The sequence below is a fragment of the Thalassophryne amazonica genome, chromosome 4 (assembly GCF_902500255.1).
Source record: "Thalassophryne amazonica chromosome 4, fThaAma1.1, whole genome shotgun sequence".
In the NCBI taxonomy this organism is placed as follows: Eukaryota; Metazoa; Chordata; class Actinopteri; order Batrachoidiformes; family Batrachoididae; genus Thalassophryne; species Thalassophryne amazonica.
This window is the reverse complement of record NC_047106.1, coordinates 131,370,200-131,389,150: the sequence shown is the minus strand read 5'-3', so window position 1 is coordinate 131,389,150 and position 18,951 is coordinate 131,370,200. Positions and strand designations below refer to the sequence as shown.

Below are 18,951 nucleotides of genomic sequence, written 5' to 3'. Positions count from 1 at the left end.
AAAGAATTCCACCTACAAAGCTTCAACAATTAGTGTCCTCAGTCCCCAAACTGAAGGAAAGGTGATGTAACACAGTGGTAAACATACCACTGTCCCAGCTTTTTTGAAACGTGTTGCAGGCATCCATTTAAAAATGAGCAAATATTTGCACAAAAACAACAAAGTTTATCAGTTTGAACATTAAATATCTTGTCTTTGTGGTGTATTCAATTGAGTATCGGTTGAAGAGGATTTGCAAATCATTGTATTCTGTTTTTATTTACATTTTTCACAACTTCCCACCTTCATTTGAATTGGGGTTGTATAATCAAACAACTTCTGGCAATTAAATCAGTACAGTTACAGACAAACGTATAAAGGCTTTGCGGCAAATTGCTGCACAGTGCTTTAAGTGCAGCATGGAGCCACGACAGTTGCAACACTGAAAACCCATCACATTCATGAGGAGAAATTCTTGAAAAATATTGTCACAGATGATGTAGGGTGCTGAGGTCACTCACAACTAACTGACTGTTCCCTAACTGGAATTATATAAATGTAATCAAGGTTGGGTAGGATTACTTTGAAAGAATACATGTGGATTACATGTATGTATGTACATACATTTGGATTACTTGTAAAATGATTACTTTTGGATTACATTTCAAAGTAATCCTACCTTGAATGTAATCAACCGGAAGTTGAAGGTGACGGCTAAGATTTGATCTCATTCAGCTGAGTTATGTTTCAGTCAAACATATTTGAATTTCTGGGGTAATAAGGTAATGTGAGCGTGCAGTCTGAACAGTAACTAAAATGCTTGAGTGGTCACTGAATGCAAGTGTGAGTATTTGTTCTGCGTCTTTGCAGGATATGCTGATTTCCACAAAGTGCTTGATTTGGTTGTTCAAACTGCTCTATTGGTTATCCTGAGAATTTGCCACATCCTCAACAACTTGCTGGACATCAGAGCTGTCCTATACATAGACTGTTTAAGACTTTTTTCTTAATGTTAGCCAGAATGAAATTCAAGACCAATGTTACAGTAATAAAAAAAAAAGAAAGAATTAAAACAAAAATAAACAAATGGCTGAGGGTAAGGGACAAATTTGTCCAAATATTTATTTTAACCATGAAGATGATTAGCGGTTTAAAGCAGGCTACAAAATCTTTCATGAAATCTACACTTCCCCAAGTGACTCTGTTTTGTGTGTTCTGGTCATAAACAAAGGATTTGTGGATTCTGACATTATGAGAGGCTTTCACTTAATTTTTTACACACGCGCACACACACATCTAACTATTAGGTGTGTCACGGTGCACAGATGTCACGGTTTAGTTCACACCTCGATTTCGTCATTACGGTACAGTATGAGTTTGTTTTTTTTAATTCTTTAATACAGTATTTTAATCTGTGAGCAGCAGAGAGCCGCCATCAGACACTTTAGCTCTGTGAGACAACATGTAAATTTAAACTTTTTCCATTAACCATTTATGAACGGGATTACATCCCTTGTGATTCGCATTGGAAAAATTTACTGTGTAATGCGTTAAGTGTTGTGTTTTTATGTATGTTTTTATGTGGAGCCAGACCACCTTCCATATTCTGTCCATTTCAAGTTTGTTTGTTACACAAATGAAGGCATCTCATAAAACCTCACTCTGTACAGATTTGGAATCATTGTACGCAGTGTCGCTATTTGGTGGCCATCTTATCTGAGAGACTGGCGGTGATTCAACACAAATGGTAACAACTAAGCCACCGTGCCGACATAATCATACAGTGCAGAGTCGTACCAGGTATTCTGCATACAGTTCTGTGCATCAAAGCGTCACGTGTGTACTGTATGGTTCAATCCAAATACATGTATTGTGACACCCCTAACAGCCATTTATTTTGGTATTTTTACTTGCAATGTCAGAAGAAAATATGAATAAATTCCTACTTCACATGTAGTGGTATTTTGACATTTTAAATATGAAATAAAGCCTTATTTTTATATTAACCAATGTAATGTTTTTTAAGATTTTTGTCTTCAAGGATCCACAGGAATACTGTTTCATGCCCCCCTTTTCTCTTGTCATTATTATTTAGAAAATAGTATATGCAATTTTGCTGCTGTACATCACCACAGAATTACAGGGATTTATTTATTTATTTTTTAAATTGACACTCCCTCAATTTTAAGAGGCCATAAATAAGTGGACAAACTAAATATAAGGATTACTGTTAATTCAAGTAAGGGGACGGTTACATCATTGTCTTGGACTTCATTTACATCAATCACTAAGAAATACACACATTACGGTATCATATGGTAAATCTTTGTCAAGTAGGTAGTTCTTAGAACCTGAGACCGGTCAGGATAAGACCCTTATGGCATCACTGAAGAGGTCTGTAACCCTCTGGTTGCAAATTGTGCAAATATTGCCTATTACAGTACCAGTCACAGCTTCATTTTGGAATGGAACAGAAAAGCATCTTCATACAAGAAAAATTCAAATTGAGGCTGCAATCTTCCTTGTGCTTTCTGGCAAACTGGAGGTGAAACTTCTCATCTTTTGTTGAAGTCAGACAGAAGCAACAAAATCAAGTTACTTGCTCAACAATGAGCAGTATTTTGAATCACTGACTAAACTGACTACTCAGTTTTCTGTACCTGCTGACACTGTTGAAGAACCCAGGGGAGCAGCAGCCAGTACTACAATACCATCATCATTTTTGATCAACTTGGACAATTGCTATTCACTGAAAGTTTGGAATCAAATAATCTTCACTGCTGTTACTGCTGAATGCAACAGCAGTTGGTAAGTTGACTGAAGATTTGCTGTGAAAGCACTTGGGTACTAAGTTGAATTTATTTTGTATCGCAGGTAAAAATACTCCAGAAGACAAATATTGGAGGAATCATTGATACCTTGGAGAAGGGGCCAGCAAATCTCCACAGTCCATTAAAGCCAAAGCCTGTGAAATGACAGAAAAAGGGATGAGAAAAGTCAGACAGGGTGCCATGGTGAAAAATTAAATTTTCAAAAAACATTGTAATTAATTGTTTCCTTTAGAGTTTGAGCAACTAGTTGGCAAGACGCTTCCCTGTTCTGATATCACTGGTCGACAGCCAAAATGCTTCTGAAATAAAGATAGTCAAGCTTTACTAATTTTGCACCACAGAGAATGAAAACATTTGAAATTGTTGATTGGCTGTAGTTTTAAGAAATGTTACTACTGTGCTACTAAGGATTAATATATAACCCTTTTGCTGATTTTTAAAGTGCTACAAAAAGAACAGGTGAAATTTCATATAAACAGAGAAAAATAAAATAAAGCCCTATGTTTAGGATTTTTCATGAAAACTCTACTGTTAACACAATATAATTATGTAGATGCAAATTTTTATTTATTTTTTAAAAAATATTTTTTTTTTAAATTATTTTTATTTTTATTATTATTTTTACTATTTTTATTATTAAAAAAATACATGCTAAATGTAAAACCTTGTATATCTTGGGAAAAAGTAGCCAATAAGCCATTGTTACTGTCATATTTGAATTCAACATGCCAAAATCTATAATAAATAGCACTTTTTATTTCTGAAGCAGACAACTTCTAAATATTTGTATACCAGTGTATCCTGTAGATTTAAGAACTTGTATTACTTTGTAAATAGGAGGGCTGGTACTGCGGGGGTGACTCCTCATGGTAGACCACACTCTGGACGATGCCGTGGACGGGGTTCAACAGGTTGGTGTCCTGGCTCAAGGACAGCACAGTGTTAATCTTGGAGTCCAGTAGATTGTGGCTGAGGGAAGCACAGAAATGTCCAGAGCTGTAACTGCGAGAATGATTTGAAGGAATGTTTGCTGACATCTTGTACTAGGATGTGCACTTTTACCCAGATATGATTACAAGTATCTAATCTTAATTTATAAATTTCTTTCACAGTCAGAGTGAAAGAAGCTGGCAGGATGTCTTTTAGTGACCAAAGAGAAAGCAGAGTACATTTTCCAATTTAATGATACCAGAAAAAGTCAAATGTGAAATTGTATAAGTTTTTTTTATCTCTGACTGGAGACCTGAGCAGAAGCTCACAATTAAAGTTATTTGGATTTGCATTACAATAATATGCATGAAATACACCATCAACTTCAAACCAAAAAAGTCCCAATCAATTGTGAAAGTAGACATCAACTGAACATAATTTCCTTGTCATAAATGATTTGTTATTTTCACATCAGTCACAAAAAAGTGACCAAAAACCTGCAAATGCAAGGTGTTGTAAATTCAGTGGGAACATATTTAAAGAGGCTTCACAGCACAGCCTACCAAAACAAAGCATACTGACCACTGCACTGCCTCACTGCAAGCTAATTTTTTGGACTTCCCTTGACATCATCACATGACATCAATGATCTCAAAGGTTTGACACATTTACTAGCCTCACGTGTGCAGAGGTCGATGCAGAACACACAAACTTCAGCAAATCATGTACTTTCTGAGACATATCATCATTAATGTATTTTATACAATGATCTTTAATTCGACCTTAGACCTATGACCTTGACATGAACCATGTTGCAAGAAGATGGCCTCCTGAGTTTATCAACCAAGTTTGATTTCATCTGCTCTTTGCATTTGTAAGATATCGTCACAGACAAACACACACGGGCATTACAAAAGCCTCTGTCTGCTTTGTGATGAGACTAACAACAGCTTAGCTACTTACACAACTGGAAACACCTTTGGGAAGACAACGCTAGCTTCTGCCAAGTACTCATACAAAATCCGCTGGTCAAAGTCATCTGTCGTATATTTGACCTGGGTGGCCTATAAAAATCAGAACAGCAGTATGTTATTTTATTTATTTATTTTTAAGATAAATATAAGCAATAATTCAACACATCCATGTAAGTTCAGGTTCTTTGACCTTTGTGTAGACTATGTTGGACATTTTCTCACCAGCACTGTGAGAAGAAGAGCCTGGATCTTGGGGTCAGTCAGCACTTCCTCATCCAGTAGAACATTGGACTCTGACACAGACACCTTGCGAAGATGAGAGTTTCCAATTCTTTGTGTCTCTGTCATTAAGATGCAGAAAAATGACGGTGAATATCAAATCAAATAAAACGCATCATTTGCACAGTGGATGAGAAAGACAGAACCCTGAACAGGTACTCTCACCAATTTCATAGTCATTCTCTCCAACACGTCTCATCTTGGGAGGTGTAGTCATGCCGGACTCCACCTCTGGTCTCTTTGGTGCTTTTGAGTCTGATATCAAATGATCAAAGCTCTTCCTGGTTCCTGTGAAAGAGTCAAAACAAACGTGAGCAGGTTGATATCATGTAAACGTAATATTCTGCATGCCCTTCATAAACAAAGGGCCACAACTCTGTCGATAAACAGTGGATGGTACTGGGTTCATACCGAGGAGCTTCTTTGTATTGGCCTGTGAAGGCTGACCCATGTCCAGGCTCATGGACTTGCGTGTTCGTGGGCTGATCTGGCCAACTGTGGGATAGTGGGCAGAAAGATATCGCTCTGAAACCTGAGGTGACGTCCAAGGCTGGGTCTCTCGTAAAGTTCTGAAAGGGAAAAGCGCTGGTAAAACAATTATATACAGCCTTTATCAGTCTAAACAGACTAAACATAGTCGGTACCTGTCAGTAAGTACACACATAGTACAAGCCATCATCAAATGTGTAACAATAAATCAATAAAGTCCACGGTCAGCCTTTCAATTTCAATTTATTTATTCTTCTACATGAGAATGTACAGTACAGACACAATACATTCACCGTAAGAACAGGAGCAGGATGAAGACCAAGTCTTATTTAATCCCTACTCCATTCTCACACAGAGAATACAGTAAATTAACAGATGGCCACATACAGTATGAATTTTTTTTTTACAGTGTTTTTACAAATAAGACTTCAACATTTCTTTTTTAAATTTATGTTTGAATTGAATAATATTCGAACATGATTTTAATTCGTTTCCCAAAGAGTTCCATAACTTAACTCCAGCATGTGAGACACTCATTTGTTTAAGTGTTGTTCTAGAAAAAGGTCATTTAAAATCAAGATTTCGTCTACTATTTTTATCATTCATAATAAAAAGATTTTGCAAAATTTGTGGTAACAAATTATGTCAAGCTTTGAACATGATTATCAATGTCTGGAAAGAGATAAGGTCTTTAAGTTTTAACAGCCCTGACTTCAAAAAGAGTCCAGAAGTGTGCACCTTTTTTTGAAGAAAAGTCAGCTTTTCTTCATGTGTAAAGGTGCACTGACACAAGCATGCCTTTTCTTCATGACACAGATCGTGATGTGTCATGCTGGAGAGTAAACTCATCTTTAACTGGTGCAGACAGGATGCCAGGGGGTGCTGATGCATGCTATTGCACACAGAGAATTTTGAAATGTTCAAAGTCTTTCACACACAAATGTCGTGCTGTGTGGCGCAATGTAATCTCCAACACGACATGCAGCTCATCAAGTGGAGTGAACAAAGCGAGTGGTGATGTCAGTGGATTGCATCAGAGCGCAGCTCGTCTGAAGGATTATAACAAGAAGTTAAATCTGGTATAAACATAAAATAAATACTTAAACAGCTGCAGACAAGAAGGAAAGAACACACAACTGTTTTATCAAGCATTGACAATGTAAACAAGACAAATAATTACCATTTTAGACGACTCAAAATGCTTTCTGCAGCTTGTTAGGCGTGCACATGCACGAACGGCTCCGGCTGCAGCCTCCTCTGTGATTCTCGTGTCAGTGCACCCTTATTTTGCAATGGTGAGGAAGTACCAATTCTACAAGCACATTTACACTTTCATCATGAACATTTCCATGAACTGCAGAGGGCTGACTGAGCACAGCCTGTTTCCTTATTTCAGCTTTATATTCGTGATGACATTCCTCTCTTAAGGTGCACTGACACGAGCATGACTTTGCTTCACACAATAGCATGAACGTCATCGTAATGATCCCACCCGCTATGTTCACAGCTGGACGCCATTCTTTGTTCTACCGGCTGCCACGCGCTCTGCGCTGGACACTGCGTATATAAAATAATTATTTTGTAAAGGATTACATTTTTTTTTCTGCAAATTGGCCATTCAAAACGGCTCTAATCACTCCTGAATCACAGAGGAGGTTGCAGCCGGAGCCGTTCGTGCGTGCGCCTAGCTACCTGCAGAAAGCATTTTGAGTCGTCTAAAAAGGTAATTATTTGTCATGTTTACATTGTCATGGCTTGATAAAGTCACAGTTGTTTGTTCTTTCCTTCTTGTGTGCAGCTGTTAAAGCATGTTTATAACAGATTTAACTTCTTGTAACCCTTCAGACGAGCTGCGCTCTGATGCGATCCGCTGACGTCACCACTCGCTCTGTTCACTTTTTCTTTACTCCACCTGATGAACTATACATAGGGTTGGAAATTAGATCGTGCCATGTAGCACGACATTTGTGTGAAAGATTTTTTTTGAACATTTCAAAATTCTCTGTGTGCAATAGCAAGCACCGGTGCCCCTCTCACGTCCTGTCTGCACCTGTTAAAGACGAGTTTACTCTCCAGCACGACACAGGTTGTGATGTGTCATGAAGCAAAGGCATGCTTGTGTAAATGGTCCTTTAGTTTGATGTATTACACACAACTCAGAGTCATTTTGTCTATGAGTGTGTTTTAAACTTGGGGTCAAAAACAAACAGTTCGGTCTGGATTTTAGGAAGGAAATATGGGGAATAGGAAATGTTGGGAAGGATTTGCATATCATTGTATTCTGTTTTTATTTACATTTCACACAACGTCCCAACTTTATTGGAACTGGGGTTGTATGTGATGCATGATCTCTCCTTCTAGCTGCCACCTTATCGTGGTGGGGGAGTTTGCATACCCGGATGATCCTAGGAGCTATGTTGTCGGGGGCTTTGTACCCCTTGTAGGGTCTCCCAAGGCAAACAGGTCCTAGGTGACGTGTCAGACTAAGGGCAGTTCAGAACCTCCATGACCAGTAAAAAAATCAAGGACCGAGATGTCGCCCGGTATGGCGGAGCCGGGGCCCCATTCTGGAGCCAGGCCTGGGGTTGGGGCTTGCGCGCGAGCGCCTGGTGGTTGGGCCTTAGCCCATGGGGCCCGGCCGGGCTCAGCCTGAAAGAGCGACGTGGGCCCGCCCTCCTGTGGGTTCACCACCTGCAGAGGGGGCCATGGGGGTCAGGTGCAGAGAAGACTGGGTGGCGGTCAAGGGCGGGTGGCCCGGCGGCCCGGTCCATGCCCACAGCCCCTGGCTGTTGGGACGTGGAATGTCACCTCGCTGGGGGGGAAGGAGACTGAGCTTGTGCGGGAGGTTGAGAGATACCGACTAGAGATAGTGGGGCTCACCTCCACCCAACTCCTGGAGAGGGGCTGCATGCTTCATTTTTCTGGTGTTGCCCACGGGGAGAGGCGGAGAGCTGGGGCCGCATTGCTTATTGCTCCCCAGCTCAGTCACCATGTGTTGGATTTCACTCCAGCGAACGAGAGGGTCGCGTCCCTACGCCTTCGTGTCGGGGACAGGTCTCTCACCGTTGTCTCGGCCTACGGGCCGAGCAGCAGTGCAGAGTACCCGACCTTCTCGGAGTCCCTGGGAGGAGTACTACATAGCGCTCCGACTGGGGACTCCATTGTTCTCCTGGGGGATTTCAACGCCCACGTGGGCGGCGACAGTGAGACCTGGAGGGTGGTGATCGGGAAGCACGGCCTCCCCGATCTGAACCCAAGTGGTGTTCAGTTGTTGGACTTCTGTGCTAGTCACAGTTTGTCCATCACGAACACCATGTTCGAGCACAAGGGTGTCCATAAGTGCACGTGGCACCAGGACACCCTGAACCGGAGGTCGATGATCGACTTTGTAGTCGTATCATCTGACCTTCGGCCACGTGTCTCGGACACTCGAATGAAGAGAGGGGCAGAGCTGTTGACCGATCACCACCTGGTGGTGAGTTGGATCCACTGGGAGGGCAGGAAGCCGGTCAGACCTGGCAGGCCCAAACGTATCGTAAGGGTCTGCTTTGAACGACTGGTGGAACCCTCTGTCAGCGAGGTCCGCAGCCCGTGTGGTCGCAGAGGCAAAAACTCGGGTCTGGGAGGAGTTTGGGGGAGGACTATCGGTCGGCCTTGAAGAGATTCTGGCAAACCGCCCGACGCCTCAGGAGGCGGAAGCAGCTCTCCACCAGCAATGTTTACGGTGCAGGTGGGGAGCTGTTGACCCTGACTGGGGATGTTATCGGGCGGTGGAAGGAATACTTCGAGGATCTCCTCAATCCCATCGTCACATCTTCCGAAAAGGAAGCAGACACTGGGGACTCAGAGGCGGACTCATCCATTACCCAGGCCGAAGTCACCGAGGTGGTTAGAAAGCTCCTCGGTGGCAAGGCTCCTGGGGTGGATGAAATCAGTCCTGAGCACCTTAAGTCTCTGGATGTTGTGGGACTGTCTTGTCTGACACGCCTCTGCAACATCGCGTGGCGATCGGGGACAGTGCCTCTGGATTGGCAGACCGGGGTGGTGTTCCCTCTGTTTAAGAAGGGGGACCAGAGGGTGTGTTCCAAATATAGGGGATCACACTCCTCAGTCTCCCCGGTAAGGTCTATTCCAGAGTACTGGAGAGGAGAATTGGACCGATGTTCGAACCTCGGATTCAGGAGGAGCAGTGTGGTTTTCGTCCTGGTCGCGGCACACTGGACCAGCTCTACACGCTCCATCGGGTGCTCGAGGGTTAATGGCAGTTCGCCCAACCAGTCCACATGTGTTTTGTGGATCTGGAGAAGGCGTTCGACCGTGTCCCTCGGGGCACCCTGTGGGGGGGTGCTCCGGGAGTACGGGGTCCGGGGTCCTTTGCTAAGGGCTATCCGGTCCCTGTACAACCGCAGCAGGAGCTTGGTTCGCATTGCCGGAAGTAAGTCAAACCTGTTTCCAGTGCATGTTGGCCTCTGCCAGGGCTGCCCTTTGTCACCGGTTCTGTTCATTATTTTTATGGACAGAATTTCTGGACGCAGCCAGGTGTAGAGGGGGTCTGGTTTGGGAACCACAGAATCTCGTCTCTGCTGTTTGCGGACGATGTGGTTCTGTTGGCTTCGTCAAATCAGGACCTTCAGTGTGCACTGGGGCGGTTTGCAGCCGAGTGTGAAGCGTCCGGGATGAAAATCAGCACCTCCAAATCCAAGGCCATGGTTCTCAACCGGAAAAAAGTGCTTTGCCCTCTTCAGGTTGGTGGAGTGTCCTTGCCTCAAGTGGAGGAGTTTAAGTATCTCGGGGTCTTGTTCACGAGCGAGGGATGGATGGAGCGTGAGATCGATAGATGGATCGGTGCAGCATCTGCAGTGATGCAGTCGCTGTATCAGACCGTCGTGGTGAAGAGAGAGCTGAGTAGGGGGGCAAAGTTCTCGATTTACCGATCGATCTACGTTCCGATCCTCACCTATGGTCATGAGATTTGGCTCATGACCGAAAAAACGAGATCGCGAGTACAAGCGGCCGAGATGAGTTTCCTCCACAGGGTGGCTTGGCACTCCCCTAGAGATAGGGTGAGGAGCTCGGTCACTCGGGAGGAGCTCGGAGTCGAGCCGCTGCTCCTCCACGTCAAAAGGAGTCAGTTGAGTTGGCTCGGGCATCTTTTCCAGATGCCCCCTGGACGCCTCGCTGGAGAGGTGTTCCGGGCACGTCCCATTGGGAGGAGGCCCCGGGGAAGACCCAGGACACGCTGGAGGGACTACATCTCTCGGCTGGCTTGGGAACGCCTTGGGGTTCCCCCGGAGGAGCTGGGGGAGGTGTGTGTGGATCGGGAGGTCTGGGCGGCTTTGCTTGAGTTGCTGCCCCCACGACCCGACTTCGGATAAAGTGGAAGAAAATGGATAGATGGATGTGATGCATGACATCATCACAGTGAGGTAATGTGACGTTTAAATCTGTGAATTATTCAGTTTTTTCCCACAATAAAATGTTGTTTAATACTTTGCTGCTGTTTACAATTACAAAAGAACATTTAAACCATTCAGCCCATTTCATGGAGACAGCTTAGAGAAGTTTGTGTTTGGTTTTCTCTTCTGTGCATCAACTCACCGACAACTGGGATCTGTCATGTGACTGGAGTAGGTGTCCATGGGGACTGGGTCCATGGAGAGGTCAGAAAACAGGAGTGATTTCCTGTGCTTGAGGCTACAGCGACTTCGCACCTCTTCAGACACAGTAAGGAGTGCTGCAAAAAACAATGAGGAGGAGGAATGATCATCACTGACATCAGTCCTGTGGACAGAGTCTAAACCAGCTAAATCAAACACAATCCAAACTATATACAATCACTGTTTATACCAAACACACATACACACACACAGTTACGTTCTGTTATTTGAAAAGCAAATATTTATAAGTCCTGTAGTTTGTAATATGTATACTCCTCATTCCTTTTAAATGTACTACACAGACACTTTGGGCAACATGCAGTCTGGATAATAAATAAATAAGTTAGATTTTTGTCTTTATTTGGTTTAGGAACAGAAAATCAAATACAAAATGTGCAAACTTTGTTCACCTTCACATGCCGCTCACTAGAAGCCATTTTTTTTTCCATCTTTGCCACATATCTCTTCACCTTAAGCCACATGGCCATAACCTCCTGTAACTTTCTTCATCTCTCTGACAACTTCAATTCTTTTCCCCAACCCCTTCCTGATATTCTACTGAACTTCCTCATTCCACTACCACGTCTGCTTGACTTCCTTCCTGTGTCCACATGTCACACCCAGTATCTTCTTGGCTGCCTCCCTCACCATGACTGCAGTAGCTCTACAGCCTCTCTTCACCTCCACCCAGTGCCCGTCTCAACTTCTTCCTGAACTTTACACAACAGTCAGCCCTCTTCCTCACATCTAAAGTCATCTTACAAACCACCATCATGCCATACACACTCTCCCCTGCCACCACCAGACAGTCTCCAATTTGGTTCAGGGTGGATCTCCTGCATAGGACATACCATATTTTCTGGACTAGCGCCGCATTATGTGTGTGTTTATATTTACTTGTTTTGCTGGTCTTGCAACTTATATTTCTTAACAACAATACTATTTTATCTGTCCATCAGTCGGGGTTTAGGAAATCACATAGCACAACTACTGCAGTTTTAAAAGTACTTAATGACTTAATTGACTCTCTTGACAGTAAGCACCACTGTGCAGCTCTTTTCATCAATTTATCCAAAGCCTTCGACACAGTTGATCACACATTGCTACTACAAAGACTTCTCAGAGTTGGACTTTCTCCACAATCTGTCAACTGGTTTGCTAACTAGCCACTGGCATCTTTTAATTTACAAATGTATTTTAGGCATGCTTCCCACGTATCTCCAGGTTTTTATCAGCACAAAAGCCGCAGGTAGTTATAGTCTACGCTCCCAGGATCTGCTGTTGTTGTCTGTTCCTACGGTCAGAACAGAACGGTGAAAGAAGGCTTTTAAATTTGCCGTGCCCTTCACCTGGAACAACTTACAAAATGACCTGAAACTTCAGGAGCTGGTCTCTCTAATACTTTTAAAGCACTACTACAACCCCTGGCAAAAATTTTGGAATCACCAGCCTCAGAGGATGTTCATTCAGTTGTTTAATTTTGTAGAAAAAAAGCAGATCACAGACATGACACAAAACTAACGTCATTTCAAATGGCAATTTTCTGGCTTTAAGAAACACTATAAGAAATCAAGAAAAAAATTGTTGCAGTCAGTAACGGTTACTTTTTTAGACGAAGCAGAGGGAAAAAAAATATGGAATCACTCAATTCTGAGGAAAAAATTATGGAATCATGAAAAACAAAAGAACGCTAGTATTTTGTTGCACCACCTCTGGCTTTTATAACAGCTTGCAGTCTCTGAGGCATGGACTTAATGAGTGACAAACAGTACTCTTCATCAATCTGGCTCCAACTTTCTCTGATTGCTGTTGCCAGATCAGCTTTGCAGGTTGGAGCCTTGTCATGGACCATTTTCTTCAACTTCCACCAAAGATTTTCAATTGGATTAAGATCCGGATTATTTGCAGGCCATGACATTGACCCTATGTGTCTTTTTGCAAGGAATGTTTTCACAGTTTTTGCTCTATGGCAAGATGCATTATCATTTTGAAAAATGATTTCATCATCCCCAAACATCCTTTCAATTGATGGGATAAGAAAAGTGTCCAAAATATCAACGTAAACTTGTGCATTTATTGATGATGTAATGACAGTCATCTCCCCAGTGCCTTTACCTGACATGCAGCCCCATATCATCAATGACTGTGGAAATTTACATGTTCTCTTCAGGCAGTCATCTTTATAAATCTCATTGGAACGGCACCAAAAAAAGTTCCAGCATCATCACCTTGCCCAATGCAGATTCGAGATTCATCACTGAATATGACTTTCATCCAGTCATCCACAGTCCACGATTGCTTTTCCTTAGCCCATTGTAACCTTGTTTTTTTCTGTTTAGGTGTTAATGATGGCTTTCATTTAGCTTTTCTGTATGTAAATCCCATTTCCTTTAGGCGGTTTCTTACAGTTCTGTCACAGACGTTGACTCCAGTTTCCTCCCATTCTTTCCTCATTTGTTTTGTTGTGCATTTTCGATTTTTGAGACATATTGCTTTAAGTTTTCTGTCTTGACGCTTTGATGTCTTCCTTGGTCTACCAGTATGTTTGTCTTTAACAACCTTCCCATGTTGATTGTATTTGGTCCAGAGTTTAGACACAGCTGACTGTGAACAACCAACATCTTTTGCAACATTGCGTGATGATTTACCCTCTTTTAAGAGTTTGATAATCCTCTCCTTTGTTTCAACTGACATCTCTCGTGTTGGAGTCATGATTCATGTCAGTCCATTTGGTGCAACAGCTCTCCAAGGTGTGATCACTCCTTTTTAGATGCAGACTAACGAGCAGAGCTGATTTGATGCAGGTGTTAGTTTTGGGGATGAAAATTTACAGGGTGATTCCATAATTTATTCCTCAGAATTAAGTGAGTCCATATTTTTTTCCCTCTGCTTGGTCTAAAAAATTAACCGTTACTGACTGCCACAATTATTTTTCCTGATTTCTTATAGTGTTTCTTAAAGCCAGAAAGTTGCCATTTGAAATGACTTTAGTTTTGTGTCATGTCTGTGATCTGCTCTTTTTCTACAAAATTAAACAACTGAATGAATGATCCTCCGAGGCCGGTGATTCCATAATTTTTGCCAGGGGTTGTACAATGTGATTTAATCCCGAAAACTGCACCTGTGTGCACCCTCTTCCATTTGTATATGTCATCCTGTGCTACTCCTTTTCCTTAAAATATGTATTCACCACAGCCTTTTCCACCAGTTTTATAAAAAACTGACAATCTTCCCTGCCACGTTACAAATTTACTATGTCAGCTTTTAACAACTCACCTGTTATAATATTTTTCTCATGCCGAAAGTGTGTGGTGTGATACAAAACGGTGCTATGTTCTGATGTTTAACACACCCAGATGTAAATATCAGGAAATAATTCCAGACTGTCTTTTGCTATTCATCTTTTCACCTCAAACCCAAACATCAGTGCATCACAAAACAATTTGTCTTTGTAATTCCAGTGCAATCAGAGGGGACTGTATATGCGACAAAACATGAAAATAAAACGACTGTACTCCATACCTGCCAGATAGGCCACGCTTTGGGTGTTGACCTCAAACTTGTCACATTTCAGATGCTTGCTGATAAGAGCCAATAGCGTGTGCAGGATTCTCACCGTCCTAGCTACAGTCGTGGGTAATGGGTGTCTGTATCCTGCAGACACAATTTGCAAAAATACACACTGATAATCATCAAGAAGACTTGCACTGTAAAGAGTTCAGCATCAACTCAGACGTCAGCTTTAATGTGTTCAGTCAACTTTATCAAACAGTGCTTCAGTGCCGAGGGGGCAGCTGTTTAACCAAAACTAAGAAAAATAAAAATAAAAACATTATGTGAGTCTCATCAGTGTATAGAGGGTTTTCAATCACGTGACCGATTTGCTGCAGGACAGGTGCCATCTCCATTCTGGATTACAAGGAGGCTGGCGCGTGATAGAAAAATGGACAGAATGTACGGTTATTATGATGCTTTAAATGTTCGAGATAAAGCTATTTATCGTGATAAATGTGTAGCAGTTGGTTCAGTGGATCCGTATCTTATACCAGATAGTGAATTTAGTGGTGATGTAACGAACTGGCCGACAGTGTCACACTGCGATATTGTGAACTAGGAAGCTGCTGACCAGGTCAACCTCGCCGGGCCTCCTGCAGAGCATCACAGCGGAGCTCTGAAAGCGGAGGTCGTCTTGAAGTCCTGAGCGATTTCTCTCACCAGGCGCTAGAAGGGCAGCTTGCGGATCAGCAGCTCGGTGCTCGAGGACCACAATGTAAATAAGCATCCGTATTGGAAGCATTCTTGTGTTATCCTCGGCAGTATTTTTATGTATTCTTATATAATTTTATTGCCGAATAAAATAAAATTCTGGTAACAGTGGATTTCTGGTAGCGGTGGATCTTGCTCAGCGCCACGGTGCCGTGAAGCTTCTTCACACCGACGTTGAAGCTTCTGCAATTGTTCACCAAATGCACGTAGCGTAACACAGCGGCCATCGCGTCGTAATCCAGAATGGCCGCGGGACACAAAATGACGTGACCGATATGTCACATGAAAACCCTCTATAATAATGAATCCTGATCCGTTTTTTTTTTTGTTTGTTTGTTTTTTGAGAATTTGGGTCATTTAAACAGTAAAAACATTTAGGACATCAGACTAAATATACAAAAAAAAAAAAATAAAAAAAAAAATATATATATATATATATATATTTGAAATTTATTTTGCCAAACAGATAATAGTATGTCTCTATTTTTTGCCAGTTTTCCAGCATGGATATAATATGTAACTATAGATTTTTCTGTCTGTGTGTAGAAACTCGGTCAGGTCGACACTTTGAACAGGAGCTTCTGTGTGAATGTGACTTCTTGTTTTGGGTTGAAGTAGCTGCAAAATGTAATGTCAATACGTAATATGTCTTTTACCTTTGAGCAGGTGGCCCACCAGAGCAAAGTTGAAGTTAGCACTAAAATTGAGGCCAACAAAGTGATCCATCTGCTTACAGTGCCATTCTAAAGGACGTCTGATCTCCATGAAGACTTCCTCTGGACTCTGAAAGAACAAAAGTAGTTAAACAAATAGACACCTCCTGGCACTGTCTGGGATTGTTTTGCAGCGATTCCAGAGGCAGAATTCAGGCCTTCATACAGAGATTTGGTGAGTCCACACCTAATCCCAAAAGAGTGGGCAATTCCTTCTGTTTGGGGTGGATAAGGACTCCCTGATATGCCTTGATGGACTGTAGAATAGACCCTACTTTGACCTGAACCATCTGACTTTCAAAGTCAGCAGCAAAGATGTTAAGTAGGGTATAAGATATCTAATATGAACATCTTGCCAAAATGGCAAGGACAGTCAATGTTATCCAGAATAATTTGCATCACTGTGAGGAGCCGAGTGCTGTTCTGTGTGCTCGTCTCAGGATGAAGCTACAGCCCTAATCCAGGAACTGTGGGGTTTTAGGGATTGTATAAGAGGCCTAGGTTACCTAGGGGGTAGTGTCCAGTATAGGTGCACTGGCATGAGCATCCCTGTGACTCACACAATAGCACGAACATCGTCATGATGATCCCACCCACTGTGTTCACAGCTGGACGCCGTTCTTTGTTCTACCGGCTGCCACGCGCTCTGCACTGGACCCTGAGTATATAAAATAATTATTTTGTGGCAGATTAATCTTTTGTTTCTACAAATCGTTGAAAATGGCTCTAATCACTCCTGAATCACAGAGGAGGCTGCAGCCGGAGCCTTTGTGCGCGTGAGTGGTGACGTCAGCAGATTGCATCAGAACACAGCTCGTCTGAACATTATAACAAGAAGATAAAGCTCGTCTGAAGGGTTACAAGAAGTTAAATCTGTTATAAACATACTTTAACAGCTGCACGCAAGAAGAAAAGAGCATGCAACTGTTTTACCAAGCCATGATAATGTAAACAAGACAAATAATTACCTTTTTAGACGGCTCCAAAGGCTTTCTCCAGCTCATTCAGCACATGCACGAATGGCTCCAGCTGGAGCGGTCCTCTGTGATTCAGGAAGCGATTAGAGCAGTTTTCAGCAGCCAACTTGCAGAGAAAATGTTTAATCCGGTACGAAATCAATATTTTATACACGCAGCGCCCATCACAGAGCGCGTGGCAGCAGGTGGAACAAAGCGCTGCGTCCAGCTGGGAATACAGCGGGTGGGATCATCGTGACGACGTGCGTGTAAGTGCGCGTATCAAAGTCGTGCAAATGTCAAGGCACCTTAAGATACACATCACTGCCTGAACTGACATCTTTAGATGCAGTTGCAGTTCAAGTAAATGCAAACAGGAGACTGTGTTGATGGTCTACAAGACTGCTTCTCCGCAGAAGACCTGGAAGCCTGGTAAGAAGCCATCATGGTGGACACCAGAGCTAACAGGACTCCGGCAAGACATCAGGGCCAAGTGGTGCAGATATAGAGCTTAAACATCTGGAAAAAGATGGGAGCACTATGTTAAGACTAGAAATAGTTACAAAGCAGCCATTAAGAAAGCCAAAAGACTTTCCTAGAGAACCTTCTGTGGAGAAGTAGAGGGACAAAGTGCCTCCTCAAAACTATACAAAATCTTGCGAAAGGAGCCAGTCAATCACCTGCAGTTCGTTTGTCCACCACAGGGCATTCTGAACACCCAGATGAATGTCCTAAAGAATCTGCTCCAGGTACACTTCCCGGGGCGACTGAGGAGCGTCCAATGGATGAGCCTCCTTGTGACCCACTGTGGAAGACTGGACTGTAGTGGGTAAGATAGTTAATGAAACTAGAGTGAAATGGGCAATCAATTTGTTTGGCCCATACAAAGTTAATGGCACTGACAGGATTTTCCCTGCTCTTCTACAGAAGCACTTGGATGTGCTAATCAATACGATAACTAAGATGTATCAGTCATGTCTGGCTAATGGCTATGTTCCCAAATTGTGGAGACTAGCCAGGGTGATTTTTCTACCCAAGCCAGACAAACCTTCTTACAAAGAAGCTAAAGCATTTAGACCTATCAGTCTCACATTATTCCTTTTGAAAGGTTTGGAGAGACTAATTAATAGATATGAGATGGTGTCCTTAAAAGGTCACCACTCAATGTAAGGCAACATGCATATCAAGTAGTGCTCCCCACAAAGACTGCCCTGCATGATCTTGTTATGAGAATTGAGAGAACCCTATCTCATCAACAATATGGCTTAGGTTGTTTTCTCAATATTCAGGGAGCATTTGATAATGTATAGGGTTGATTCTATCAAAGTAGCTCTGCAGTCCAAATGTGAACAGCACTGTCACCAGATGGATTGTTGCCATGCTTCAATGTAGAAGGACAATGACTTCACTTGATGACAGCACAGTGATGATGGCAGTGAACCGCAGGTGTCCTCAAGGAGGCGTTACCTCTCCTCTTTGCTGGTTGTAGACAGCCTTGTCATTGAGTTAAATAATGACAGACTGTACACCCAAGGGTATGCAGATGATTTAGTTATCTTTATTGAGGGATTGTGTTTGAGGACTGTTTCAGAACTCATGCAGAATGCTCTCAGGATAGTAGAGAAGTGGTGTGTGTCCAACAGTTTGTCTGTGAATCCACACAAAACAGTTATGGTCCTCACAAATAACAGAACCAAATTTGTTGCAGTTCTTACCAAATTTGGACGGTATCATCCTATCTGAGTAGATTAAAGTCCTTGGTGTCAATTTAGATAAACTTCACCCCCTTTCACACCAGGGCCAACGTAGAATTGCGTATTGTGGCATACCGTCTAAGCCGATTTATGCAGCTCTATGCTGAGTTTTTGCTCCCTACG

At 42.6% G+C, this 18,951-nt stretch overlaps 1 protein-coding gene across 4 annotated transcripts in view; it reads right to left on the bottom strand.

The window, feature by feature from the left end:
* LOC117508745 (neurofibromin) overlaps window positions 1-18,951 on the bottom strand; it is a 333,092-nt gene that overhangs the window by 12,356 nt on the left and 301,785 nt on the right. For all 4 annotated transcript variants that reach the window (XM_034168565.1, XM_034168568.1, XM_034168567.1 and 1 more), the window contains 9 exons: window positions 16,062-16,188; window positions 14,662-14,793; window positions 11,081-11,216; window positions 5,405-5,562; window positions 5,159-5,281; window positions 4,937-5,055; window positions 4,704-4,804; window positions 3,637-3,779; window positions 2,898-2,944 (listed from right to left, as the gene is read on the bottom strand). In XM_034168565.1, coding sequence (XP_034024456.1) covers window positions 2,898-2,944; window positions 3,637-3,779; window positions 4,704-4,804; window positions 4,937-5,055; window positions 5,159-5,281; window positions 5,405-5,562; window positions 11,081-11,216; window positions 14,662-14,793; window positions 16,062-16,188 — 1,086 coding nt within the window. The remainder of the gene's footprint in view (window positions 1-2,897; window positions 2,945-3,636; window positions 3,780-4,703; window positions 4,805-4,936; window positions 5,056-5,158; window positions 5,282-5,404; window positions 5,563-11,080; window positions 11,217-14,661; window positions 14,794-16,061; window positions 16,189-18,951) is intronic.